General features: G+C 41.2%; 1 protein-coding gene across 15 annotated transcripts in view; it reads right to left on the reverse strand.

Annotated features, from left to right (window-relative positions):
- DOCK10 (dedicator of cytokinesis 10) overlaps nt 1-26,957 on the reverse strand; it is a 141,229-nt gene that overhangs the window by 1,715 nt on the left and 112,557 nt on the right. For 8 of the 15 annotated variants that reach the window (XM_019007829.2, XM_019007826.2, XM_033516574.1 and 5 more), the window contains exons 32-56: nt 26,400-26,575; nt 26,160-26,276; nt 25,085-25,196; nt 24,249-24,370; nt 24,049-24,163; nt 23,821-23,887; nt 23,055-23,102; nt 22,295-22,396; nt 21,464-21,588; nt 20,964-21,076; nt 20,113-20,250; nt 18,436-18,618; nt 17,770-17,880; nt 16,204-16,419; nt 15,447-15,504; nt 15,021-15,119; nt 13,300-13,406; nt 12,711-12,833; nt 11,668-11,781; nt 10,991-10,996; nt 6,585-6,731; nt 6,042-6,252; nt 3,073-3,263; nt 2,353-2,453; nt 1,882-2,020 (exon numbers count right to left, since the gene is read on the reverse strand). In XM_019007829.2, coding sequence (XP_018863374.1) covers nt 1,882-2,020; nt 2,353-2,453; nt 3,073-3,263; nt 6,042-6,252; nt 6,585-6,731; nt 10,991-10,996; nt 11,668-11,781; nt 12,711-12,833; nt 13,300-13,406; nt 15,021-15,119; nt 15,447-15,504; nt 16,204-16,419; nt 17,770-17,880; nt 18,436-18,618; nt 20,113-20,250; nt 20,964-21,076; nt 21,464-21,588; nt 22,295-22,396; nt 23,055-23,102; nt 23,821-23,887; nt 24,049-24,163; nt 24,249-24,370; nt 25,085-25,196; nt 26,160-26,276; nt 26,400-26,575 — 3,041 coding nt within the window. The remainder of the gene's footprint in view (nt 1-1,881; nt 2,021-2,352; nt 2,454-3,072; nt 3,264-6,041; nt 6,253-6,584; nt 6,732-10,990; nt 10,997-11,667; nt 11,782-12,710; nt 12,834-13,299; nt 13,407-15,020; nt 15,120-15,446; nt 15,505-16,203; nt 16,420-17,769; nt 17,881-18,435; nt 18,619-20,112; nt 20,251-20,963; nt 21,077-21,463; nt 21,589-22,294; nt 22,397-23,054; nt 23,103-23,820; nt 23,888-24,048; nt 24,164-24,248; nt 24,371-25,084; nt 25,197-26,159; nt 26,277-26,399; nt 26,576-26,957) is intronic. The other 7 variants (XM_033516575.1, XM_015637888.3, XM_019007833.2 and 4 more) reach the window with 5 other exon arrangements.

Here is a 26,957-nt window from a genome sequence, read left to right on the forward strand (position 1 = left end):
AAAAGAAAAACAAAAAAGAGAAAAACAAAAAAGAGAAAAACATGGTGATGAAAAAGTCACTGTCAGCAGGTGAGAAACAAAACTCTCTTGAATACAACAATGGGAAAGATGGAAAATTGTACTGGTGTAAAGCACACAGCACAGATGCACGAGAGCCTCAAGCTTTCCAACTGTGAGATAAATATTTCAGCCACAGTTTATGGCATGTGATTTCTCTAAGGAAATACTCAGCTCAAAAGCAAGGAGTTCATGAGTTCACTGCAAGAGGAGCAGAGTTTCCTCAAAACTCCACACTGCCTGGAAAATGGAGCTGTCACTTTTTAGGCTTCCCCAAAGCATTGCAAGTGGGAGACTGTTTTCAGGGTGGACTTTAAAATACACACTATTTTTGTATAAGAGATGACAATTTTGACTTTTTCTGGGTTACACATTAGCATTGCTTTGCACATGTAATTTTGTATTATTTAGCATGAAGAAAACTCAAAGCTCACGGATATAAATACAGGAACTCTCCAAATGTTTTATGAATGCTGAAGCTCATGGGCTGCTCATGCCTTGTTTGAGCTGACCATCCATCTTCCATTCTTGTGGGAAACAGTGGTTCACCCAAGACATATGGTGCTGCCTATGCACACTGACTAGATGGTCAAAATAACTTCCATGTGAGATGCATGAATATTGATTAACAAATAATACCCTTAACACTCACATACTTAACAAAACAGTGATAAATACTAGTTATGATAAAATTGCTGGAATGCTTGAGGTTCACAAATCTTTATACACTTGAACAGGAGAGGAGCACAACTCCCAGAGCTGCAGCCATCCCTTAGCTCAAACCCCACCTGGCAGGCACCAGGCTCCAAGCAATTAGGAGCTTTACACCCAAGGAAAAACTCACTCAATTCCACAGTAAGTACAACAATGGGAAAAAAAATTCAGGTCAATCCCTATTCTCCTCCTATGTGAAGATAAATAATACAGCATGGGGTAATGGAGAGCCAATTAGGCACTTCTGTGAGATGCCACCACTGATACCAGTGGTTACACCAAGTAACTCTACACCAACACTGCTTTTGGATGCTACAGGCACCTGGGAATGCAGCACAACTGCTAGAGAGGAACTATTTATCAGATGCAATCTAAGGTAGCCTGCCCATAGGCATGTGGAGATATAATTAAACGTGGTTTAATTAGCACTTCAGTATGCAAATCGTTCAATATTTAATTGAAACAGAAAATATTAAAAAAAATAAATCTGCCTGGACACAGCAGTAGAATAGCTGCAAGTGTGCACTGGAGTCCAATTCCGAATTTTGGGATGCAGTTCATATAATGTATCCATGCATGCTCATCCCTCTGAAGCTAAAATACATGGCATCTATTCTGACAGTGTACTCAAGCATAAAAAAAATTAAAAAATAACTTTCGCTGAAAGCTGAATATAAATAGGAACAACAAAGATACCTCCTGTGGTTATAAGCTACATCTGAATAGCAATTTACTGTTTTAATTAAATACATCACAGCTATAGGACAAAGCTAGCAAAGCATAAAGCACTAGTTTAAACTGACTATCTTTCTATGCCTCTAAACCCCAGTCAGCATTTAGCCTCACAAACATTCAGCTTTTCAATATGTAGCAAGGCAGGCCAAAAACAGATCTTTGTTGATCAGATTTGCTATATAGAATATATTTCTATAAAAAAAAAGAGGGTAAGAAATAAAACCCAAAACCACAAAAATATAAACTGTTTTCTCAGTCACTATCACATTGCAAGGTTTTACTTCTAGAATGTTGCACTACAGCTTCATTTGTCACTAGAAGGCACAATTATCCACCCTCACTGAGCCCAACCAGCACCAAAATAGATGTTCTGACCTGTTCATTCATAACTACAGAGAGCTCGCTGAGCATATCCTTGTAATGAGACTTCATCTCTCCCTGATACTCAAACTGGTCCTCCTTAATGAGGCGCTCATTGACATCAAGGGCATGTCCACAGGCTTCAGCAAATTGCCTGCAAACACAGAAACACAAAAACAATGACACAAGTTTTGTACTAATGAAAAAACCCATCTATGTACATATACACACACAATGCTGTGGCTCTTCTCCCCCTTGCAAACTGCACCTTATTAGAAGTGAATTTCATTCTCAGATCAGAAGGAATATAGCCTAGGGTAGCCCAGAACTCCAGGAAATGTTTGTTAGGAATGATTTTTAAGATAGTGTAAGTGCAGATGTAAATTAGGCTAGTTCAAATCAGCCTGATTTTGTGTCTCACCTGCCTGTACCATGCAGTGTCCTGTGTGCTATGTGGGGGGTAAAAAGCCTAAAATTAATGTTCACCTGAATATTTCCTTCAGAAGCTTAACTTGATTATCAGGATATCTCTTAGCATTTGTCTCTTCAAGGAAAGCTCGAGCATATGCCATTGGTCCAGCATTTACCTGGGTGAAAAATACACAGCTTAGTTACACAGAACAAACCATTTCTTGTTGTTTCTCTTGTGTGCCAAGGCTTGGAGACTGGGCTCAGGCAACCTAGGCTGTGAGAGGAACATCCCCTCACTCCTTTTGTCACCAGGATGGAGGCTGAGGAGTTTTATTGAGGAAACAGGAGCTGCTCAACCTTGTACAAGCTGACCTTTCCAAGTCCCCAGCCAGCTGATCACCCAGACAGTTACATGTTGGTTTGAAGACATTTCCATGAGAGCACCAGGAATACCCATCACAATCCCAGTTTTCCTAAATAGGAAATGACAAAGCCAATCCTAGCAAAACTTCCTTTAAAGAATCCACCTGCTTGTGATGGGCCATATTCTCAAGTGATATGTGACAGTCTTGTTGGAAAGATCTTAATATATAGAGTAGACTTGAATGAAATAGCATATAAAAACAGCAGTCATCAATGCCAGTAGAAAACTTTCCATTCCTTAGTGTATTTAGAGTGGGCTCTAACAGCACTATGATACAAGATATGCCAAAGAAAAAAAATACCTGGAATGATGAAAATCAGAATAAAAATTTAGGTAAATGCATTGAAAAAAAGGCAGCAAATTGTCATTACCTTGACACTGACACTTCCTTGGAGCTTGAGCTGCAGTCGGATCATGTCCACTTCTTCCATTGTGCAAAGCTGATTGAGCTCTGAGACCTTTTTGGACATTTCATCAATGGCCACTTCAATGGGGTTCAGCTCTGTGCTGGTTTGGCTTATGACCTGAATCCGCTTCTTCACGTAGGGAAACAAGTGACTGGCTACTCGAGAGAGAGAAACAGATCAGAGAACTTGCCCAACAAGAGAATATTTAGGAAAGCAAAACAAGTCTTAGCAAAATAAACTTTGTCAATCTCTTGATTAATCCACAAAAATTAAGTTTTAATCACTGAGTAGAAGTGACACAGCAGGCCAAACTGGATTCTGATGTACCTGGCACTGGAAGAGCATTTCCTTTTGAACCCATCAGTGTTTGATACCAAGTTCTGCCCCATGCAGGTGGCAAAAAGCTGTCTGTGCTCAGATTTTAGAAACCACAAATTTCTTCTTCTGATTTAAGGCACCAGATTTTAAGTTCACACTGAACTTCAGACAGCTCAAACCATCACATCAAGCATATTTCACATTAGGAGCAGGAGGGTCTAGCTTAGCTGAATTGGGAATCACTGTGCTGGTGCTGGCTGGGACAGAGTTAATTTTCTTCACAGTAGCTGGTACAGGGCTGTGCTCTGGATTTGTGCTGGAAACAGCGCTGATAGCACAGGGGTGTTTTGGTTATTGCTGGACAGGGCTTACACAGCACCAAGGCCTTTTCTGTTCCTCAGCCCACACACCAGAGAGGAGGCTGGAGGTGCACAAGGATTTGGGAGGGGACACAGCCAGGACAGCTAACCCCAAATGACCCAAGGGATTTTCCAGACCATATGGTGTCATGCTCAGCATACACAGCTGGGGGAAGGAGGAGGAAAGGGGAGGGACATTCAGAGCGTGGTGTTTGTCTTCCCAAGACACTGTTACATGTGATGGAGCCCTGCTTTCTTGGAGTTACCTTTACCTGCCTTCACAGGGAAGCAGCAAATGAATCCCTGGCTTTGCTTTGCTTGTTTGTGCAGCTTTTGCTTTACCTATTAAACTGTCTTTATCTAAGCCCCTCAGTTTTTTCACATTTACACTTCTGATTTTCCCCATCCCACCCAGTGAGTGAGTGGCCGCATGGGGCTTAGCTGCCAGCTGAGGTTAAACCAGGACACTCACCTGCAGATGAACCTGCCATTAAAACACCATCCTTAAAGCAGTGAAGAGGTACTTTTAACATTCAGCCTAAATACTGCTATGGGAGCTGACAGAGGAATTATTCACCTCTAAAACTCTTTACTTCCAGTGAAGGCCTTTCATGATCTCAGGGAGTTTGGCAAAAGTACAGTTAGGGTGCATTAAGTCTGATATGAGCTAACACTTCTGATTGCCCTACACGCTTTGGAAGGTCTCTCAAACTCCATGCATGTCCTTCTCCACTAAGCATCTGCTTCCAGTCAGCTCAGACCTAAATAAGCTCCAGTTTACAGCATGTCTGTCTCATTGGAGATCAGGAAACCCAGGATTTCCAGAGCTGGAAGCACGAGCCAGGCATGGCAGAGAGCCAGTGAACCAGGGACTGCAGCCAGACTGCACTTGCCCTCTGCCCAGCAGGCTCTGGAGCAGAGATACAGTGCAGGTGCCACTCCAGCCACACAGGCACAACTGACTTCAGTCCTCCAGTCAGAGCAGAAGCCTTGCTTTCCTCTCAAACTAAAAGCCTTTAAGCTTACACAGGAAACAAATGAAAACACATGACTTTATCAAACAGGAGTAGGAAAAAAAAGAAAAGGGAAGAAATGAATGTTTCCTTTAGTGAAAAGCACTGAGATGAGGTAGGTGCCAAAGGGACAAGAGGGGGAGAAGAGGAAGTCATCAAATTTCCTTCTAAAGCCAAAGATGGAGAAGGGCTGAGAGCAGTGGGAGCTGATGACAGCATGTAATAACCCAGGGAAAACATTCTGCCAGAAGAACAGCCCTCTCTGTTTTTGCCAGACAGACCATAACAGCTGCACTTTCAAGTCAGTGAAACTACCTGCTTCAATACACATCTCACAGCACCTACTGCTGCTCAAGCACTTAAAAAAAACACACTCAATCTATTCCTTCTTTCCTCTTACAAGCAAAGCTGTGTCATGTAACAAGACACCCTCAGACATCAGTGCCTTTCTTGATTGCCAGAACAAAACTTTTAGGTGACTATGCTTGCACTGTGAGCAGATTTTTTCACTTTGTCCTTTGGGGGAAGCTGATGCACTGAAGTTGTTAGGGAATTGGATTTTCTGTCACTTGGGAGCCTTTGCTGTGAACATCAGCCTCTCTGCCCACGGCTGCCCATGAGAACAACACCTCCATCCAGACAGTTCCTCAGACATCAAAATTCAGACATGTCAAGTTTCAGCAGTAGTCTCACAAAGGAGGCTTTTTAAAAGAGAGATTTCAATCATGATAAGGAGCTAGAAACTTCAGTTTAATATGACTCATTAAGTGAAGACATATCTAGTGCTCCTGACATTCCTGCCTTAAAACACTGATTGAAATCTTACCTCTAGCTTAAAAAAATTCTATATAATGTATCTTATTCCCATTTTGAACAAAAATTTCTATCTGAAGTTTTACTCTTAGCAGAACAGACATCTCACTTGGCTTTTTCTTTGAATTATTTATTATTAAAAGAAAATGGTTCAGAGTACTAAGCTGCCTCCAACAGAACCAATCTCAAGTGCATGACTGCAATCACTGCAAGAACAGTTAAGATGTCAACTGTAAGGAAAAATAAAGCAGCTGAATGAAAATAACTATCCCTAAGATGATCAGCAGGTCTTTAAGGAAGCACACAGCCAACACACACAGTGAAGAGATGAGTTATCATCCTGCACAACTGGCTGATGGACACCTGGCCCTTGACCTGCCCTTCTGGGCTGAGCTGGGACAGGTGAGATGGAGCAGCCAAGCAGACATACTGGTGAGGATGGTGCGTCTCTTGCACTGCTCCTCCACACCGCCGTGCTTCTTCCCCGAGAGCGTGAACGGCGTCTCGAACACGAAGCGGTTGATGTTGTGGTGCATCTCAAAGTCAGTCTTGCGATCCTCGGCCTCCTTCTCCTCAAAGAAAGGTGTCACATAGGTCACTTGGATGTAGGCATATTTGGGATCCAGGTCTTTGGGGTTCACCTGTGGTACAGTGGCAAATGTAATAAAATTATGCTGTGATGAGCTTCCAAGGCATCCATTACATTTTTGATGTATTTATTTGTTTATAGCCATACCGATGTAAACTGAGACTTCAAATGTAATACTCAGATCATGGATGGATATGAAAAGTATTTTACTGAGAAGTATTTACCTAAGAAGTGTGGGACTTTTGACTACAGCCACTGTCAAAAATGGATGAAAGCTAAACGAGACAGAAAACAACCTGCTTCTGCACTGCAGCCAACATCTGCCTGCTCATCTTGTACCATGCACTCAGTTCTCTCCCTTGTCTTTCCACATGTCTTTTGTACCTTGTTGGAATCCTGGATGATTTTCACGTTATCTATTCCAAACTTGTCTGCATAAAGTTTCATCAGTCTTTGAGAGATCTCAGACAAGCCAGTTAATTTGGGCTCTTTATAGATATACTCTTTACCTTCCTCTTCTTCAAAAAAGCCCTGTTTGGAGAGAAACAAAAGGATACAGTGAACATAACAGGCAGGGAAAAACTGAGGTGCTTATATCAGGAATCAAGGTTGCCTGTATACCCACCAGACCATCCTTTAGGCCACTTCCAGCACCTAAGTTAAAAGCTTACCTCTGTCCACTCCTAGCAGACATGTGCCTAGAGGTCAGTGTTTATACTGGTCTGCAATCTGCAAAGTTACCCAGAAAAATATCCCTACACATTTATTCACTTAAGAGACTGACCTGCTCCAAGAGTTAAAGGGCTTTCTTGAAAATGCTGATGTGTGCATGATGAAAAAACCCTCACGGATTAAAAACTAGACATTAAAAATTCTTTGAATTTTAATAATTTGGTTCAATTAACAGCTGTTTGCTGGACACAGACAAGCAGGGCTATGTGCAGCACATCATCTCCAGTGCTTCCTCTGTGAGGCATGTGTGCAGGCACAGGCTGGGCACTGCTGCCCATGGCCATGGCATGGGGAGCACCTGGGAACCAGTCTGCATGTCCTCGGGGCAGCTGAAGGGAAACTCCAGTGAGCACCTTGAAAGGCCATATAGAATTGCAGCACTTCCAGAGACAATTAACAAATTACTCACATTTCAAAAGAAAAGCAAAAAAAAGACACACAGACCATGTTCCTCCGCAAAAAAGGTACAGTCTTGTTAAGGTCATTATTTAATACACTGGATGGACTTGGCAAAGATTTAATAAAAGGGTCCAGTGAAGAGCTGAACATGAATCTGTCAGGTTTCAGAAGAAATGCCAGCCTCTGAAAACTAACAGAGCATTGCATCACCTGCAGGTGAGACACTCAACTGCTACAAGATGAACATGTACACATCAGTGCTCCAGGAGAAGCTCTCCCAGCTGAGCAGAAAGCAGCAGGTGCCCCATTAACAAGGACTGGATTCAAGTCCAAGGGCAGCACCAGCCCCCTCCTAGGATTTCATATGCAATTTGGTGATGGGCACCACTGCAGCTGCACTCAAAGCCTCTTCCTTTCACCTTAATGCAAACTGACCCAGAGAAAAACACCTGAAGCTGCAGGGATAGGGCAAAGGGAGACAACATTAATACCGTCAGACCCAAGGCCCTTTGAACTTCACATGATATGACTTGGATGGCTAATTCTACAATAGGCCTAAGCAAACTGCTATCTGTAGAAAAAACAGAGAAGCAGAAATTAATGAAGGCAAGAGATATCTCCAAAACCTCTTCAGAAGGTACTCATGCTAAAGTTCAGCCTTTTTATCTGGAAGTGTTTTTCAACTTTGCCCTCTAAAATTATTGATTAGGCATATCATCATAAAAAAACCCAAAACAGAAATAAAATGAGCTATGAATTTCATTGCTTTTTTAGGAACCACCCCCAAGCTTTATTTCAGCGGGGATTAACAAATATGTGCATCTCTGGCTTTTCCTTCAGTGAGGGGCAATATAATTACCTTTTAATTTGGCAAGTGTCAGGAGTACTGTGGGCATTACTGGGAGCCAATAACTAATAGCTGCAACAGCAGCTCATCTGACAGCATCTTCTTCAGTCTCACAGTGACCTTCTAACACTGCATGATTTTTAACAACATTATCAATTAGATTCCATAGGCATATGAAGAACTTCACAGGTAATTAGAGAAAAAAATCTAGAGCTCCAAAGTTGATATCCTATAAACATCTGTTGGGCTGGGCAGGCAATTGACTTCCTATTGATTACACTGAGAAAATATCTACAGGACCACAATCTGGTTTCTGATCTTGTTTCCACTGAAGCAAAACTGCCTTATGTGGGAAAAACTCATTAGTTTGATGAAATCATACTTAAACATACTATTCTGGACTGTTTCTGTCAAAAGACATCTGCTTTCTGTTACTATTCAGTGTTTTCAACAAAACCCCTCATGTTTTCCAGATTAATCACAAAGCAAGCTAGAATATAGTTTATGCTCTTAAACCCTGATTCTGTGTATGTTTGCATGCTGGAACACAGTGTTTATATGTAAGTGCCAAATCTCTGCTGATGCTGCATGGCACACTGAGATGATATCTCTGGTAATCGTTTTACTTAAAAAAAAATACCTGAAAGCAAACAACTAACAGATTTAGTCTTATCTCTAATGCAAGAGACATCATTTAAGCACATATTCCCTACAGTATTTCAACTGACAAGTGACAAGCAGAAGTTAACTGTGAGCTATAAATAATCATGTCTGCCATATGCTATATGTCTGGCAAAGACTATTAAAAGTAAGATTAAATACATTTCAGAAGCCAAATATCCTCCAATTTCAGGATTTTAAAATATTAAGCAGCCAAGGTTACATTATCAATGCATATCCCTGGATTATTTTCATCCTGGCTGGTTTGGTCCTGCAAGGACAACACAGATGAAAATTTTTACAGGGAGCAGCTGATGGAAGGCAGATGACCTCCTGGACAGCAGGTCACTGGTTTCCACTGAGCTCTGATGTTCTGAGAGAAGCTGTGACTCAGGCCTATCACTGGGAGTTCTGATAAGGCCCTTCCTCATCCTCACACACCTCCAGACACAGCCTTGGGGCTCACAGTACATCAGACCCTTCTCTGCCCTTTGTTGAAAGGTGCTGAGGTAAAGCTTCTGCTTGACCTGCCAGGAATTGACATCTAATGGTTCTTTTCCTGTCTCTTCTCACAGTAAGTGATTGTGTTCACTATGAAACTCTGCCCTCCAACTTCTCCAGCTTCTTGTACACACAGGAGAACGAACCCTCAGCTCTACCTTTACCTGGCACTGCTCTGAAACACAGGTCTTGAATGTCTTTGCCTATCAGCACAATATGAGTTCCCAGCTATTCAATATATTTAACAGGATTTTTTTTTTTTGGCTCTTAATTCAAGAGAGATACTGACTTCTCAAACACTCATCTATGAGTAAACTCATATGCACTGGCTAGTGTGGTCACTTGGGGGTGCAATGAGATATTGTCACCAAAGGCCTCTAACAGAATGTGCGGTCTAAAACAGCAGCTGCCATGAGATCTGGCTCCCTGAGCCAGCAAATAAATCTTGCTGGTGAAAACAGATGACTGTCTCCTCCCTGAGGATCACATTAATTCAAACTATCCATGCACAGGGTCCCTGCAGCAATGCAGTAACCAAATACTGTCTCTGCCTTTGCATGAAGAACAGTTTTCGGGTGCAGCTGCAGATCATCTTTCTCCACTAAGAACCTCCAAAATTCTCCCTCCCAGGATTAACATTATCCATTTGTTCTTTAATCTGCTTTCTCTGCAGCTTTAATTTCAGGTAAGGAACAGCAGCCACATCACATCTCTCTTGCAAAGGGCAAGGAGAATGCAGTGCTGGTTGCCTTTAGAGCCCAGTGACTAGGGGAACAAACAGAGGAAGACACAGCTATGACAAAGTCACAGCTATGACACAGCTATGACAAAGTCACACCCTTTAGAGCACTAAAGCTGTTTAAATGAAGTTGCCCTTGTGGCACTGGCACCTGGAAAGTCATTGCACTGTTACAGAGATGCCAGCCCAGTTCAGCAGAAGAGCTGCAGCTGAATTACCCAGTGGGAGAGCCACTGGCTCTGGGAGAGCTCTGGCCAGAGGCTGCAAGTAGGAGAGTCTTGTTTTGCCCCGTGCTGCTCCCATTTTGAGGAAGGCCAGGCACAAGGAAAACCTCCCTTCCTCAGGTGCAGCTCACTTCCTCCTTGCATAGGAAATTTGAGCTTTGCTAATCTTTCCAGAGAGCCAGGACCTGCCATTCCCCTCTGAATTCCCATTTGTTTGCTCCTACAAGGGACTGCCAGGACCATGGCCATGGCCAGAGTGCTCCAGTGACCGCTGCCAGAGACCTCAGCCTGACACAGCAGCCCTCCACTCGGGAGCTGCTGTGCAGCCCAGGAAAGCAGGCTTGCATTCAAACAGCATTAATGCCACCCCAAGACTTTCAACAGAGGAAGAGGGGGTCCAATCCCACTCCCAGTGAAGCTGGGAGGAACTTCTACTGAGATGAGATGAAGCAGCATTGGGCCCCACAGTGCACACACAACATGAGGACAGATACAGCTCAGTAATTCAGGTAACTGAACAAACAAAAGTTAGTTTGCAGGATGCAACAATGAATGCAGCAACATTATTTCATCTGCCACGAACCAAAGAATCAAGAGCAAAGGTAAATTAATGCTAAGTAACAGTAGAGGGAAGGATGAAGGATGTGTGAGGAGAATTAAACAAAACATGCAAAAGAACTAGACTTACCACAGCCTTGAATAAGATCAAAAGGAGAAAAGAGCAAATTTCTGCATTAAAATCTAATTAGCAAACAGAATGATTCACATCAATCTGTTGTTTACACACTTTATATTTTAGAGCACAGAAAATTTTATGCTTGCCAAAACCAGGACTAAAAGGAACATGCTGGATTGCTACACTGGTTTGTGGTGGAAGAAAGCACAAAATAATGCTTCAAGGGTGCTGAAGCACAGCAGAGGGAATAATGCTATTCTACAGTACATTGCACAGATTCAGGTGGCCTGGAAGCAGAAGGCAGAGTCAGTGAAAAACACAACAAAGCATCTACTGCATACTGCTCTGCTTTAAGATCTATTAGAGGAGAGTGCCATATATCAAAGACGCCTTATCTGGTTCTATTTCTGTTGTAGTTTGAACAAACCTGCCCTGCCTCAGTCTCAGCTTTGTCTTATGAAGTCAAGAACTAAAGCTGACACAAAAGTCTTCTCTAATACACCACTAAATCCACAGCAGGGCTTTACAAGAGGCAACCAAGTGCTCTCTCCTGACCAAAATCCTGCTGGGAGTCTGACCCACGAGGCAGAGTTTACCCTGGGATTCACTACCAGGTGCTTCCCTGAGCTGCATCACAAACAGGTCTGAAATCTCTGACTGTGGAGACAAAGGAGCCCAAGTTCACTTACCTGCCCATAAAATGCCACCCGGTAATATCGCCCAAAGAGACGTTTCTCAGAGTTCACTACTTCTGCAACCTTCAGGTAGGAGCGGTGGATGTCGTAGTACAGGTCAGACAGTCTCTGCAGGGACAGACAGGCACAGGGAGGGAGGTGAGGGTGTGCCAGCACCTTGGGAAATGCACAGCTCTGCACAACCCTGGCTTGCCTTAGCTGCCTTCCCAAACCTTTGCAAAGATGGCTCTAAGTGCTAAGGGAATGGTTTAACCTTGTTAGCAGTCATTAAAGATTCACTGCAGGGCTTCTGCCATCTTCTGAGGAGTTTTGTGGCAGTGGAGCCTTTGTGTGCAGGGTCACAGGGAATCATCCCACCACCAGACACTGCTGCTGACCTAGTAAGGGCTCAGAAAACCCAAGTGTTGTTTGTGCAGGTGAGAACAAGGTGCCAACAACTCCAGTGAGCTTCCAACCCCACACAATAATGTCCTTTCCACAGTTACCACTAAACAGCACTTTCTCAGGATAGTGAACAAATCTGCAGCTAAATTAAAATCTGAGCACCTGCTTCCTTAGAGTACTGTTTATTGCTGCCTACCACTTTGTGTTTCTTTCATTTTAAACCCAGAAAAATCAGTAAATGAGATTATAATCTCTAATTATACATCATTGTGTACTGAAATTGCCAAGTAAATAAGAAACTAAGAAACCCTGAACTGTGAATAAATAATACAATTTATCAGCATTTTCTAAACTTAAATACAACGCAAATGTGCTCTTGGTTTAAAACCCATGCAAAAAATCATATCCACTGGCTAAGACAAGAGGTTTGTTTGAAATCTTTTTACATTTACTGTTGCATTGATGCTGAAAAGAGTCAGGGAAGACACCAAAGTTTTTTATTTTCTCACAGCACAAAGCATTAAAAGGAGAAATTTCACACAGGAGGAAAGAAAACACTCATTTTAAAGAAAGCACATTTTTTTGCCTAAAAATTTTGATCTTTACTGTTGCCTTAGGATAATTAAAAAGACCCAAACCAAACTCCCACTTACTTTAAAGTCCCTCTGCTTTTCAAAAACAGCAATGATGGGCTTGTTAACCTCAGCAATAAGCTCGTATCTCTCAGACTTCCAGAGGTACTCAACACACAATTCCAGCTGTTCCACGAGAATATTCTGCAATTTCACAAATGCAAATAGCTCAGTGACTTGACAGCTGGTGGCATTTAATTAATAGCAATGCAGCAAAACCACATACCCACTACTTCATTTTTATTCTGGAACTTCTATATTAAGGTTTATTGCAATTACACAATGTTTAATCAGGTATTGGTGACCTAGCTCTTCTTTAGACAAAGAACCTGAAATAACAGTAGCATGAAAATACTTGAATAGCTGACATCTCATGCAGAAGAATGGGTTTGCTTCATGGGCTTCCCCCTGCCCTGACTTTCAACTCTGGTACTTTATGTTCTCCTTAGATGAACACCACTGAACAGCTGTGACATTTCACTCAAAACCTGAGTGCCTTTTAACAATGCCTGAGTGCACTCACTATAATTTGTTGTAACATGCACAGGATTCCACTGGAAATAACACTCTGTTAATGCAGAACAGGTATATAAATGTTGACCTTGCTGACCTCATTATAGGGAGTATCTTGCATCCCAGAGTCTTCCTTCATAGCACCTTCTTCTTTAATGTTGGGGGTAATGCTCAGAAAAGCAGGCCATCCCATGGAAAATAAGCCTTGAAGTGCAAATCATAAGAAAGAAATTAATGACTGAATGACCAGATACTTCAAGAAGTTACTAGATGCCATTAAAACAGAGCTGACGAGTTAATTTCTTTCACAGCCCAAGTAATGAGAAGCACAAATGGAGCTGACTGAATTTATGAGACTATTACAAATTTTCCTCAATGATATAAATTCACTTCTCCACGTAAATGGGAATGATAGCATTTTCCTGATGCATTATTCCTCTCTTTGGCATTTTGGCTCCTTTTGGCTGGCAGTCCTTGCAAAGCTTCGTGTGCAACACTCCTTTGTGCACAGGAATGACCCTCGCAGGCTGAGGTGACACAAGTCACACCTGGGGGACCTGCACGTGTCAGGACTCCCAGGGACACAGTCCCCCAGGACTGCCAGAGCCCAGGGGAGGTGGCTGCAGGGCATGCTGTGCCTGTGCTGGGCTCCAGGCCATGCCAGCATGGCCAGTGCCTTTCCTGTCCTGCCCTGCCCAGCAGCGCTGCCAGGGCCCTGGCCAAGGAACTGCCCTGCAGAGAGCTCTGGTGGCAGCAGCTGCAGATGGGAAGGCTCACAAGGAATAAAACCGAGCTTAAATTGAGTATTTGCTAAGCTGAAGCCTTAGTGCCATTGCAGCAGAAAGAACTTGCACAAGCATCACACTTTACAGATCAGGAAGGGTCTGCCCAGCAAGGACGTTCCTACTGCTCTGGAGAGGAGAAGGTAAGGCTGCCAGGGTGGTGACAAACTCCTGGCAAGACCCATGTTTAAATTAAAAGTAGGAAAATGCTACTGTGGCTCTACTAAAAAAGCTAACTCATACATACTGGGATGGGGCCTCCACTCTCTCTCTCAAGTTTTGGAAACCATTTAAGTACAGGTTTAAAATCGCCCAAGTTCTTCATTCATTCCAGCTACTATAATCTTTATTCAGGCAAAGTCTTTTACCACTACTGAACTGTCTCACAACTACTGCTCTTCACAGAAAACTTCCTTCTAAAAGGATGCACTTTTTCATCTTGTTCACAGACACTTCCAAATGTAAAGAAAGACTATACTCTTTCCCAAACTGTTTTCTCTTCCCCAGATATTTGCCCTTGACCCTGGAAATTGCTCACATATTTCATGCTGAGAATTACTATGAAATACAGATTTCATAAACTAAATAACCACTGGCATAGAAGCATTAAAAAATATAAGCCTGCACTTTATTTTTTAAATAAGCATCATAGATTTAAAAAAACCTCCTTTATCTATACAAAGTTACATATGGATAACCAGATATTAATTCCATCCCCCTGCCCTCCCAGCTTTGGATAGCCAAGGAATTGGACATGGATTTGCATGCTAAACACCAATTTACCCAAGAGGGATTTTCCTGCTGCAAAAGCCCATAACCAGAGACATTCTGAGCAATCCATCAAACCAGCCAAAGAGCATCAGGGAAAGAACTCATGATGTTTCCAACATTGCTTTCTATAACAGCCTTCAACATGCACTAGAAACAGTTTTCATTTGGTTGATATTTCTCCAGATCAGTTGGAAAACAGCAGTTTTTTTTAATGTCTCCTATTTGTGTTATTTGACCCACAAACAGGCATGGTTAGAGCACTCACTTCCTCCATTGTGAGTTGTTAGTAACACATTACTATCAGAGACTTGAGCATCTTCCAGGAGCATACGTGAGGTACAAATCTTTTCCATTTTCCAGTAACCTATGATATTGTAAGATGGTATTAGTATACTGCTACTGGTATGTGTTAATACATGCATATTTAATAACAACACACTAAGAAGTGAAGCATTCTCTATTAGCACTAGTTTGCTGAACATTTAATTAACCCTCTTTACACAAAACACACTTTCACTGTTCCAGTCTAAGACTAGCATTTACGATATATTTTAAAAATAAAACATTTGGGAAGAATTCAAGATGCTTTAAGAATACTTTACATATGAGGAAGGAAAATGGGATAGCCAAAATTGATTTTGAACAATAATATTTATAGACACACAGTTGGTTTTGAATATGTTGATCTTACCTTTTCTCTTCAGGTACTCTGCAATGAGAGCAGCAATATGAATATAGCACATAGCAGCCTGTAAAGAGAGACATCCAATACACATGGATATGTTAAAGCACCCTGAATTAAAGCATACATGTGATAAGGAACATATACTTTCAGCATTCTCAAATCATAAGGTAGAAATGGGAAGACAAAAGTAATCAAAGAAAATAAAGGATTAAATGATGAAATCCTCCTCAGGTGTAAATTTTACAAGGTGTCTCATATAAATGCATAGATTTTTTCAAGAAAACCATTAAGATGACTTAATAAATAAGGTATTTCTGGGTTATTCAATGGAATTTTGCATCACCCATTTGGTCCTTGATGAAAATGACAACACATTATAAGCAAAGCTCCTCTTCTAGGCTGCAGTAAGGGAGAAAAAAATCCTTTATGTGAATTACTCACTGCTCATAACCTCCTCTACACCACAGCTACTGTGCCTGTTAGGAGTAGGCAGCAGAGGTGCCAAAGTGACACTGCCCTCAGCTTCCCTTGAAACAGACAGTTTCAAGTCTTGCTCCAGCATGTATCAGGTACTCATGATCAGGCAAGCTGAGCATATCACATCTCCAGGTGTTTTCAAACCTCTGCTCCTCTGATTTCAACTATATGAGACAGACTGTATGATTCTCTTAACTCACTATTGTTGCTGGTCTCCCAAAGCCCTTTCCATCAGACCAGCTCAGCCTAAAGACAAATTGACCTCCTGTTCATTTATTTACCTTACCTCTGATAAATCTCCATTTCTTGCATGAATCTTGGCCATGCTTTCGAGCCATGTCCTGCGTAACTCAGGTGTGCTGGCATAGGAGTTTGCCAGGCTGTACTGCAGATCCACCAGCATCTCAGGGTCCTTCTCATGCTCCTTCATCTGAGCTGTGGCCATCAAAACCGTCCTGATGCGCTTGGTCAGATCCTTCACCTCTGCTGGGAAATTAACGTTCTTTGGGAAAGATAAGCAATGCATCACTGAAACCATCCAAAGAGCCACATGCTGCACCCCTGTACAAGATAAAGTTCTGCTTACAGAGGACCTCCATCCCCTTCCCTAGCTGGGGAGGCTTTGGAGAGCATGCACACACTGCACATTGCACACAGACCCTGGATGTTTTTTCCTGATGTGTCAGAGCACTACAGGATGGCCCAAGTCATTCACGTGTTCCAGCAGCTCTGCTGAAGTCAGGGAACTGGAACAGGTGTTCCTCATTGCTTACTGGGTCCAGAATGGATCCTTGCACATATAGATATAGGTAGTCCTGCTTAACTACACTCCCAGCATGTTTCAGCATGGGAATAAAGCACAAGTCTGGCTCCTAACCTTCTCACACTGTGCTAGATTCAAACAGAGTCCTTACATTACTCACACCAGCTGTTCTCAACATATTTAGCCCAGCTCTTCAGTTTTTCCTTTTCAGATATGCAGTGAAATACATTTGTTTTCAGATTTATTTACATCCTTTGCTTTGTTTAAAAGCAAAACATTCAGAAAAAGTAAATGAAATTAAATACTCCCTGCTCTATGTCACACAGAGATGAGCAAGTCACAGAAGCAGTGTGACTGGCTGCAGTGAGTGAAATCAAAGCTGGACTTCAAAAACATATAGAATTTTCATGACATCTTATTATACAATACGTCAAATTACTTCTGCTAGTTATCTACCAATTTGCTTATGCTAGCTTCATTATTAATCTCAGTGGAGATATCCTAAAGTCACCTTCAGAGAAGGACAACACCTCCAAAGTATAAAACTGAAAATGCACATTGACACATGTTTGGGCAAGAATTGTAAAAATTAAAAAAAACAGAATCTTTTTTCAACAATTTTAGTACGACAATTACTATAACAGCAGTGGTAATTCATCTAAGAGCCAAGTATACCTTCAGTGAGTAAGCAAGGTCTTACAAAACCCAGCTGTTGTGCCTGTTTTTGCTACACATTTACTGAACAGAGAAAAGAAGCAATTGTAGACTAAAAATTGTTTGTTAACTGCAGTTGTTTTCCATTGGTCCCAATGCATGACCTCTGACATGAGGCAAATGAAGAAAATAAGCAAAAAAACCCAAATAATATAATTTTCAAATAAAAATAATTTTTGTTTAAACATTATTTTCAGGTATTAAGCTTTTGAGTCACAAACACCTTCATGAACTTCAGATTGCCTGAGAAAGGCACTTTATGAATGCATAAATCACTGGCTAATAGAGCCAGCAATTTTATTTACTGAAACACTTGCTCCTGTGAAATTGTTGACCTTTTGCAAGAGGTAGTGATTGACAAAAAATGTTTCTTACTTTCATCTGCTTGTCTCCATTAGCAAAATTATTTATAATTGCGAGTGAATGTTGAAATCGAGATCCGCCAATCCCCGCATCCGCTATCAGCTGGCTCACTGCCTTGATGAGCTGCACAGGGGGAGCAAACACAGGATGCAATTAGCAGAGAAATCAGAGTTTCAGAAGAGGTTTTAACCCGTGTTTTAGTATGACTTGATGCACCAGGCAGTGTAATTTCATATCTGTCTTATGAAGGTAACATGTACAAAGGCAAGGACTATGAGTAATCTTTCAAAATTTTCTAACTGCTCACATTTTGCAGTGTAAATATGTTATTACTGGACTTCACATGTCTGTTCCTATATTGCCAGATTCTCAGATTCTGTTTAATTCCTTCATCAGCTGTGCTCCAACTGCTGTAAGCAACTCGTGAGTCAAGAATAGCCATTAATCTGGCAATGCAGATACATTCACAGCTGTTGTCTCTCCCTGGAACAGAGCTGAGCAGCCCAAGAACAGCAGAGAATCCAGTCCAACTTCAGACTTGGCAGGAAATTCAAGCTGCCACAGAGAATTGCCTGTCTGAGGACTGCAAAAGGATTGCCTTGCTTCAATGCATAAAAATAATAATGATAAAAACTAATGCACACCAGTGAAATATTGATGATCTCACACTTCACTTACCTGTAGATGGGATCTGACTATCGACTTCTGCTTGTTAAATTCAAAGTTCTTCCTCATGAAAAAATAAAGAAGAGCAGATGCTTCTGTCTGAGTTGAACGTGACCTATGGTTACAGCACTTCAGGATTTCATAGCAGAGGGAACCACAGAGATCTGCTTGTCCTTGGAAGAATGCTGATGGGAACTATTGAAAAAATAAAGTGTGAATGTGTTCAGTACTACTCTCAGGGCTCGGTGCAATTTTTTCTTAACCTTTCAGTAACTCTCTCACAGTTATTCATAGCAGGGTTTAAAAATCATTAAATCATAAATAAACATAATCCCACACACAAATTAAGATTAATTACGAGCTATACTCAGGTTTTCCTACAAACACTGATGCTATCAAACTGGCCTCTAGGAAGGCCCGAGAGCAGCTGGCACACAGAGAGCCCAGCAGCGAGGAATCTGCAAGGAAGGCACAATAGCTAACCAGGAAAAGCAGGGGAGCTCTGCATGGCTGTAAAAGCTGCTCAGCAGAAGGAAAATACTTTGATTAGCATGGTCAGTGAACTTCCAGAGGTCAAGGGTTTGAAGAGCAGGAAACAACAGAGGAAGGCTCTCCAAACCATACCCACTGTTACCAGCAGGGTGAATGAAACAGAAGACTGAGGTAAGAGAGGTGGAAATGCACACATGGGCTACAGATTGTAATTCCTGCCTGAGGGGTTCTGCTGCAGGAACCACAGCAGGTCCCTGCTGCCACAGGACCATCAAGGCAGAACTCAATCCCAAAAGCGACAGGATAAATGAGAAGGGAAATTCTGGATATTTATTCATTCTCCCCATTGCATAGATTTCTTCCATTCCCAGCTGTCTGGTATGTCATTTAAAGCTGTCTGTGGATGCCTTACTTCATATTTCCCCCACATCCTCAAGCTGCACTACTGGGAAAAGCATGATTTCCTCCTCCTTTCCCCTGAGACAGCAACCAGAGGGAGGCCACATGCTATAAACTCAGCTACACTCTTGTGTTCCATAAAAACACCCAGGAACTGAGGCCAACCTTGCTTATTCTCACTTCTCCAGAACAATTGTTATGTGAGTGCTACATCCTGGTTGGTTTTCAGAGGATCTCATCTAAGTCTGAGACTTGGAAATTGTGCAACCTTTGCAGCTGGCACCAAGTGCCTAATTGCCCATGACATTTTACACAAGTGCAAAGCAAGCAAAGAAACAGTTTGACACATAATCATATTGTTTCTTATGTTTCAAACCAGGTAAAACTGTATCTATGGATGAACTTTCGGTGAAGTGTAGGGAGTACTCTCCAGCTAGTTCCTCTGGGAACAGCAGCAATCATTCACTGCTGGACTCTGCAAACGAAGACCATGGACCTCTATAGGGTTTCAAGCTTTCTTCCACAGGTGGTAAAAGCAGGAAAATCAATGGATACACTACAGAGCTGAACATCACTTACCTACTTACATTAAAACTTTCCCCTTCTTACTAAATTTTCCAATTTCAAATCAGAACTGTATTTTCAGACATTGTGAACTTCATCAGCAATAAATCAGACTGTGTCAGGAATGACTGTTAATAGAGTAAGTTCAGAACCCTTGCCAAGTCCAATTGTCCCCAAGCTGTACTTGCTGTGACATACTGATAGCCATGACTAACAGAATAAAGCCAGAGTTACCTTGCCCACGAACAGCCGCAGAGCAGCAAAGACGTGTTTGAGAGCTGCTGCTGACTGGTTGATTTGCAAAAAGAGCATGTGTGTGTCAAAGACTTTCTTCATCAACACATTCTGGCAATCAGATTGTTGGAGCTGCCTCTGAAAAGTTCACAGACAAGACAGGACATTGTGGTTATGGAAGTGAATAAACAGGAAAGGATCTGCTGGACATTACCTCGGAGTGCTCCTCGAGAGATGCTTTTTTCAATGTCAAATTTCTGCAGATGATGCTTTCCCAGCTTGATGCAGACTCTTGCAGTTTTTCAAGAAAAGCACTTTGCTATGCCTGTACTACTCATGGGTTGTATACACTTATATTAAAGGGTTAGGGTGACAGAGAGGGAGCACTAAAATGTGAAAGGAGCTGCTTGCTGTATTGTGGCTGTGAGACCTTCAGCAAGTCATCTGGGAAATTTGAGCAAATTTTAAAGAGGCAGAGGATTCACCTGCTGACTTGAAGAGATAGAGATAACAAGCAGTTTGGAAATCTGTTGTTGACAATCTCTGAAGTCTCGTGGGACAAGCATGATCCAGAAAAAGTGGTGTAATACTAGATACAAGACACTTCCAAGAAGAGCAGAGTTGTACATAGCCCTGGATATGTAGGATGCTCTTCTTCCACCACCTTCTATTCAGTTTGGGTACTATGAACCAATTCCCTTCTAAAAGACCTTCACTGGGGACTGACACATCTTATTTCCCTATCCTGCTGTCTTGGACATTTCAAGTTTTCTGTGTGCCTGCTCCCCCAGGCCTTCCTTTCACCCCATATCCCACCAGTTCAAGCAGAAAAGAAAACCAGCAAAACATACCTGGTGATTCAGAGTGTAAAGACACAACAGGTCAAGGATTGTGAGGGAAACTTCTGTAGCAATGTTTGCCTCTGTGTCTACATACTGTACAATGTCTGTTTCACTGGAGGTACCTGCAGCATAAAATAGAAAGATGAAAAACAATCTCCTGAGTGTCATCAAAGACAATTTAATTCTGCAATCTGGTCCTTAGGTCTCATCACAGCAGAGATGGGGTCCTAACTGCACTTTTAATCAAAGTGTTATTCTGAAGAAAACTGCTCATAGGAGATGGAAGGGGAGGAAATTTGAGTCAATTCTCACCAACTGCACCAGTGATGTGAGAACATCCTTTCACTGTTTCTGGTCATCCTCAAAGGAGGAAAGAAGCCTAACTGGGAAGTGGGATAGATGACTCCAGTCTCATGATTTTAAAAGCCTGCTGTCAAGGTAAGGTCTGTGTAGAGCCTGATCTAAATCCCACAGAATTCCAGAGGGGAGTAAATAATTTCTGTACTTACTTGCAGTGCTGCTGTCTATCATTTGCAGGAGCTTGGGGTTGGAAAGTGCATTTTTGCCCCGGATTATTGGTAATGTTTGGGATCTGTGGTGCTTGTGGCCATCATGACTTGAAGTAGAATGCATCCTGCAATTGAAAGGTACCATTAAGAATAGAAAAAAAAAGAATAAATACTGAACAAATAGAACAAATAAAAAAAGCATCAGCTACTGGCTGATGTTTAGAAAACTCTCTTTGGGTGAAGAAAAACTGAGGTAAGTTCTGTTACCTCAGAATGTAAGAAAAGTATATCATGTTCAAGATAGAAATAATACAGTTTTTATGAGGTGAGAGAAATGATGACAAACTGGCAATGACAGTAAAAATACATGTGTGCATATTCATGTATTCTTTTAATCCTCTTTGATGCTGACAAATACATCATTAATTTATAATGAGAAGCTTAGAACTAAAATACCAATGATTATTATAATTTTTGAAAGGATTTTATATTTGTAACTAGTGTAGAATTCAGGAAGATTTAACATCTCAAAATTCAGGTGACTTAAAAATGCACTTCCTGTTTATTTCTTTTAAAAATGTAATTTCATAAATTTACATGATTAAAATAATTCTAGGACAGAATTACTCCCTGAACATAACACTCTAACCAACAGCTTGTAAGTCAAGCCAAAGAGACTCAACTTTTTTACAGTTTAAAGCTCTGGGACCTCTGAAATTTGTTACATGTTTTGTCAGCCTCTTTTCAGTCAATGCTGTGACAGAGTTTGAGGGCTGGAGGATGGCAGGCCAGGCTGAGGGTTTGTGGAGTTAGAATTCAATGTGCCATTACCATTGTGAGAGCAGCCCCGATGCCTGGCCAGAGGAGTTCGAACCTTTAAGAGTTCCATTATTCTGGGTGGCCTGGACAAACTTGAAAGCAGCTGCAATTTTCCTGTTAGGAGACAGAGAAAATAAGTGTTGATCTGTTATGAAATGTGACATCAAATTTGGCATGTCCCTGAAGAGTAAATGCAGGCCTGACAAAACCTGCCGTGGAGCAAGAGCTGGTGCATCTGATGACCTTTAATTTTGACACTGCAAGACATACAGACAAGTTCACAGCAGTAATATAAAATTAAAAATGAAACATCAGCTGAGACAAAATGTGTGTTCCACATTTCACAGCTGAACATGACCTCACATTTTTTCAGAGAGGCAGGAGATTTCTTTTTATTGCTGTGAAAGAATTATCTATGCCCATTAAAACTATTCTGTCCATGACATAGATGGAAAAACAATGTTTAAAGTTCCCTTGTTTGGCACATGCACAGAAATGTGGTCAAGAATGGCCCCAGTATTTTGGGTTATAAATAAAATAATGATTATTATATGATGCAATTCATCCTTTAAAGCAGGTATGTACTTAGATATGCAGAACATCACAATAACATCATTTGCATAAAAGTGGGTATGAAGCATACACTGGCTTCAGTCCCACAAAGAGATTCTTTCAAGAGAAAATTGATGGATATGCTGTTAATATCATTTAAGTATAATAAATGCCATAATATTTAAATACTGCAACACCGAGTCTGTAACTACAGAATTACCTGACAATATTGCGTTTTCCTAGATATCTGAAGTTTTGCAGACAAACCCTGAAAGATAAAATAACATATTTTATGCCTATTAATGGCTTGTACTTATGAAAACAATGCTGAATCTTAGTGCCTCAGTGAGACCCATGGCACATAGAATGCAGCAGTTCCCAGCCAAGGACACAAGCTGTGGCAGCACTTTGCACACCCATGTTCTCTTTCTCCACAGTTGAAGATTCCTGCCTGGTGAGATGGCAAAGACAAAAACCTGGCTGCAAAAGCATTGCTTCTTCAACAGCTGAAGGTAAATAACTCTCATTTCAACTACAAGATGGTGAGGAAATTCCAAAACCAGCTACCTGCTGGATTCTGCAGTCATGCATAGATTGGATTGAGCAAACCACCCTGGGGATGTGAAAAGTAGGTCATCCCACATTATGTGACTTTTCTTATGGCTGGGAAGTTTTGAGGAGCTAAATATTTTTCTAAAGGAAGAACAGAATCTCAACACCAAATGGGAAACTAATATGAAAATCTCTTTTAGGAGGAAAACTCAAAGCATTATGACCCTTGCTCATGGAAATTACAACATATTGAAGGATATGTATCTTATTAATAACGATTCATTGTGACTTTCGAAGACTGTAGTGAAATAATTTAAGATACAAGAGCTATCTCAGACTATTCCAATAGATGGACAAACCCAAAGAGGAATTGTTTGCAGCCAGCACTTTGGAATATTCAACACAAAATACAAACAACCACAAAGTAAACTTACTCTAAAATGCTGAAAAAGTCTGTTATTTCTGAGAAGGGTGCTCGCAACCAGTAGGAAATCAGTGCATCTAAGGGGAGATATTAAAATATATTATGTATCCATTACAGGGAATTAAACTTAAAAAGCCCATAAAATACACTGATAATTATTCTAATTTAATGTTCACTTGGATTCAGCATTCACAGTATTTTACAGCAACATAAGCATTAGTGAGTGCACAGTGTTTACCTTCTGAAATGGTTTTCATAATGTGAAGGAAGCACATAAGAAGGCTTCTAGTTTCAGCTTGATCCAGCTTGTCAAAACGAAGAGTTGACCCAATCAAAGACAAAGGTCTCATGATCTGTTGAGGGGACAGCAAAGGGCCTCATTAAGTGCAGTGATGGACTCCCAGCTCTAGCAAGCGTTTTCAACATTTGCACATGTACCTTTTCACACGTGTCAGTTCTCTCACTGTTTTTTTCATTGGTACTTGGGTTAGATTCAAGACTTGCTAAGGAAGCTCTGGAGTCAGCATGGTTTGCTGCAGAGATAGCTATTGATGAAAAGGCTGTAAATGAAAGTCATAGCAAACATGCTAAACTAAAACATTTATGGATACGAAAACTAACCAAAAATAAAAAGGAGAACTTAAAATGTGTCACATGCTGGATTGAGACAAGTGCTTTGAACTCCCAATAGCAAAGCTATTGATGGGTATGTTTAGTACTGAAAACATGCAACAAGTTGAAGTACCATGATTCAGTTTGCCATTTTTCATGGCATTAAAATGGCCTGTTGCATTCTGTAAGAACTGACTGAAAGACACAAAAATCAGTGGAAAGATGCCTGAATTCATTTCCCTGAATTTTGAAATGGGGTTTGGAGGTAGTGAACAAAGTAAGTTGTGTTTCTACTTTTCCATTAAGCCTGGAAAAATGGTGAATATTGCCTGCATGAGATAGCAGGAGTTTTTCGAGAAACCCTGGAACTATTTTTATGTCAGGCAGAGTCTATAAGAATGAACTCAGGCAAAGGGATTTCTTAGAGCCTGAATACTGGCATCATTCCAAAGCAGGAGGAAGTGAAGCAGTGGAAGTAGAACAGCTTCACAAGGGAAAGTCAATCCAAAGACACCCAAAGGGAAGAGAAACATTGCATACCATGTTTCCCTGGATATGGTATAAAAAATGTTAATGATATCCTCCATGAACTCTAAGCAGAAAGCACAATGGATTGAGATACACACAAATCTGCCTGTGTCTGTTCAATCTGTTGTTTGTACCTGCAATAGAGTTCAGAACATCTTTGGAAAAGGAGGTGTCCACAGAGTTGGCATGTTTCATTGCTGTCTGGCTCTGAAACCCTCCAGCTGTGCTCAGGTCATCCCTGGATCCCTGTATTTGAAAGAAACAGAACCAGCTCCAGCAGGTGATATCGCTCATAACTTGGATAATGACAGCACACCTAGGAGGTTTTTCTAAGACTCTGAGTTTGAGAACCTACTTTCAGCTGTTCTAACATGACAGCCTTAAAGGATGAAAACTCTGCTGAAAAGTTACCTGCAATATGAGACTATCTCACAGTGGAAGCTGTAAAGAACTGGTCAAGTCTAACTAGTGTTAGACTTGTTTCTGAAATATTAACATAGCATTGGGAAAGGAACATTAATTGCCATTAGCAATGCACAAATGAAATGGGCTCATTTGCTGGAAGGACTGAAAAACACAACACCTCTGCATAAATCTGCTCCTAGTTTTTAAAGCAGTATGGTTAAAACGTATCTTCTATGAAACAAACATATTTCTCCAGATATACAGTTTATACAGACATTTTCTGTGGCAGTAAAGCTGTTTTATGATGTTTCTGTACCACTTCCCTCCTTCAGTTACTTGTATGCATTCCTGATATAGCTCGTGGTCCCTCAGTTGTACCATCTTTGGGTACACAAAGTAATCCTGCAAAGACTCTGTGGGCAGTGGGAGGTTTTCTTTACATCACTGTGTCCCCTCCTGCCTGAGGACACGTCCTCAGACCCCAGCCTGTGGCAGAGGTACTGGACACATTGTCTGGGGCTCCAAATCTCTATCCCTGAACCTCCAGTCCTGGGACAGCAGTGTCCTGGGTCTGTTCCAGACCCCCATTCTGTTCCTTGACAGGACAGACTCCCAGGGCTCTGCAGGTTCTCTGCAAATTGGGACCTTCCAAATTAAACTTTGCAGATGCAAAAAATATATCAGCAATTTCAGAACTATTCTGCTACCTGATTGGTGACCAGCATAAACTTGGACCTCTTCCCACTGGCTCAGACTGGCTCACTTTGATCATTTCAGTGCTCCAAAAAAAAGGACATGAATTACCTGATTGGAAGTATTGATATTGAAGAGGAACATATCTTTCATGTAAATCCTTGGCATATTGTCCAAAAGCATTCCATAGAGTGGCATATACAGGTTTGCTATTTGTGCTTGTTTTGCCTAAAAATAAAAGATACAAGATAATCCTCAAGAAACTAATAAATACATACCAGTGGCTAAGGAAGTTTCATGTCTGTTTGGGTACTGTATGAACAAGAAAATGAAAAAGAAGGGTTTCTTTACCGGCTCTGCGTATCGATCATCAAAGGAATGTTTGGCCATCAGGTTTTTAAGCACAGCCAGGGCCAAGTGCCTGATATCCTGGTCTTCTTGCAAGGCAAAGCCAACCTCTCGCAGCAGGACTCCAATCAGAAAATGCTTACGGCAAAATTCATTAGTCAGGGTGTACTCTGGAATGTCTTGGAATAGAATGGACAAGAATGTTTAAATTAATATATAGGTGACATACATCCTCCCTTCCTCCTTTCATTTTCCAAATGCTCAATCAGACCTTGATTTCCTGGTCTGACTGCTTCATTCTCCTCCTCCAATTCTCAAAATGAACTAATCTAATATTATTATCTCTTGAAATCATGCAGTTTTTACTATTTAGTAATAAAAGATGATTTATATACATGTTCCCACATGAGAATCTCAACTTATATAGTTCATTAGACTATTGACTTCTTAGAGGCACAAAGTTCAAATTGTTGTTCCCATATTTTAAGCTAGTAGAGTTGTAAAATACAGAGGTTGAGAGCAATTCCACTTCTGAAAATGATAAATTAACTTTTGTCTAAG

The sequence above is a fragment of the Parus major genome, chromosome 9 (assembly GCF_001522545.3).
Source record: "Parus major isolate Abel chromosome 9, Parus_major1.1, whole genome shotgun sequence".
NCBI lineage: Eukaryota > Metazoa > Chordata > Aves > Passeriformes > Paridae > Parus > Parus major.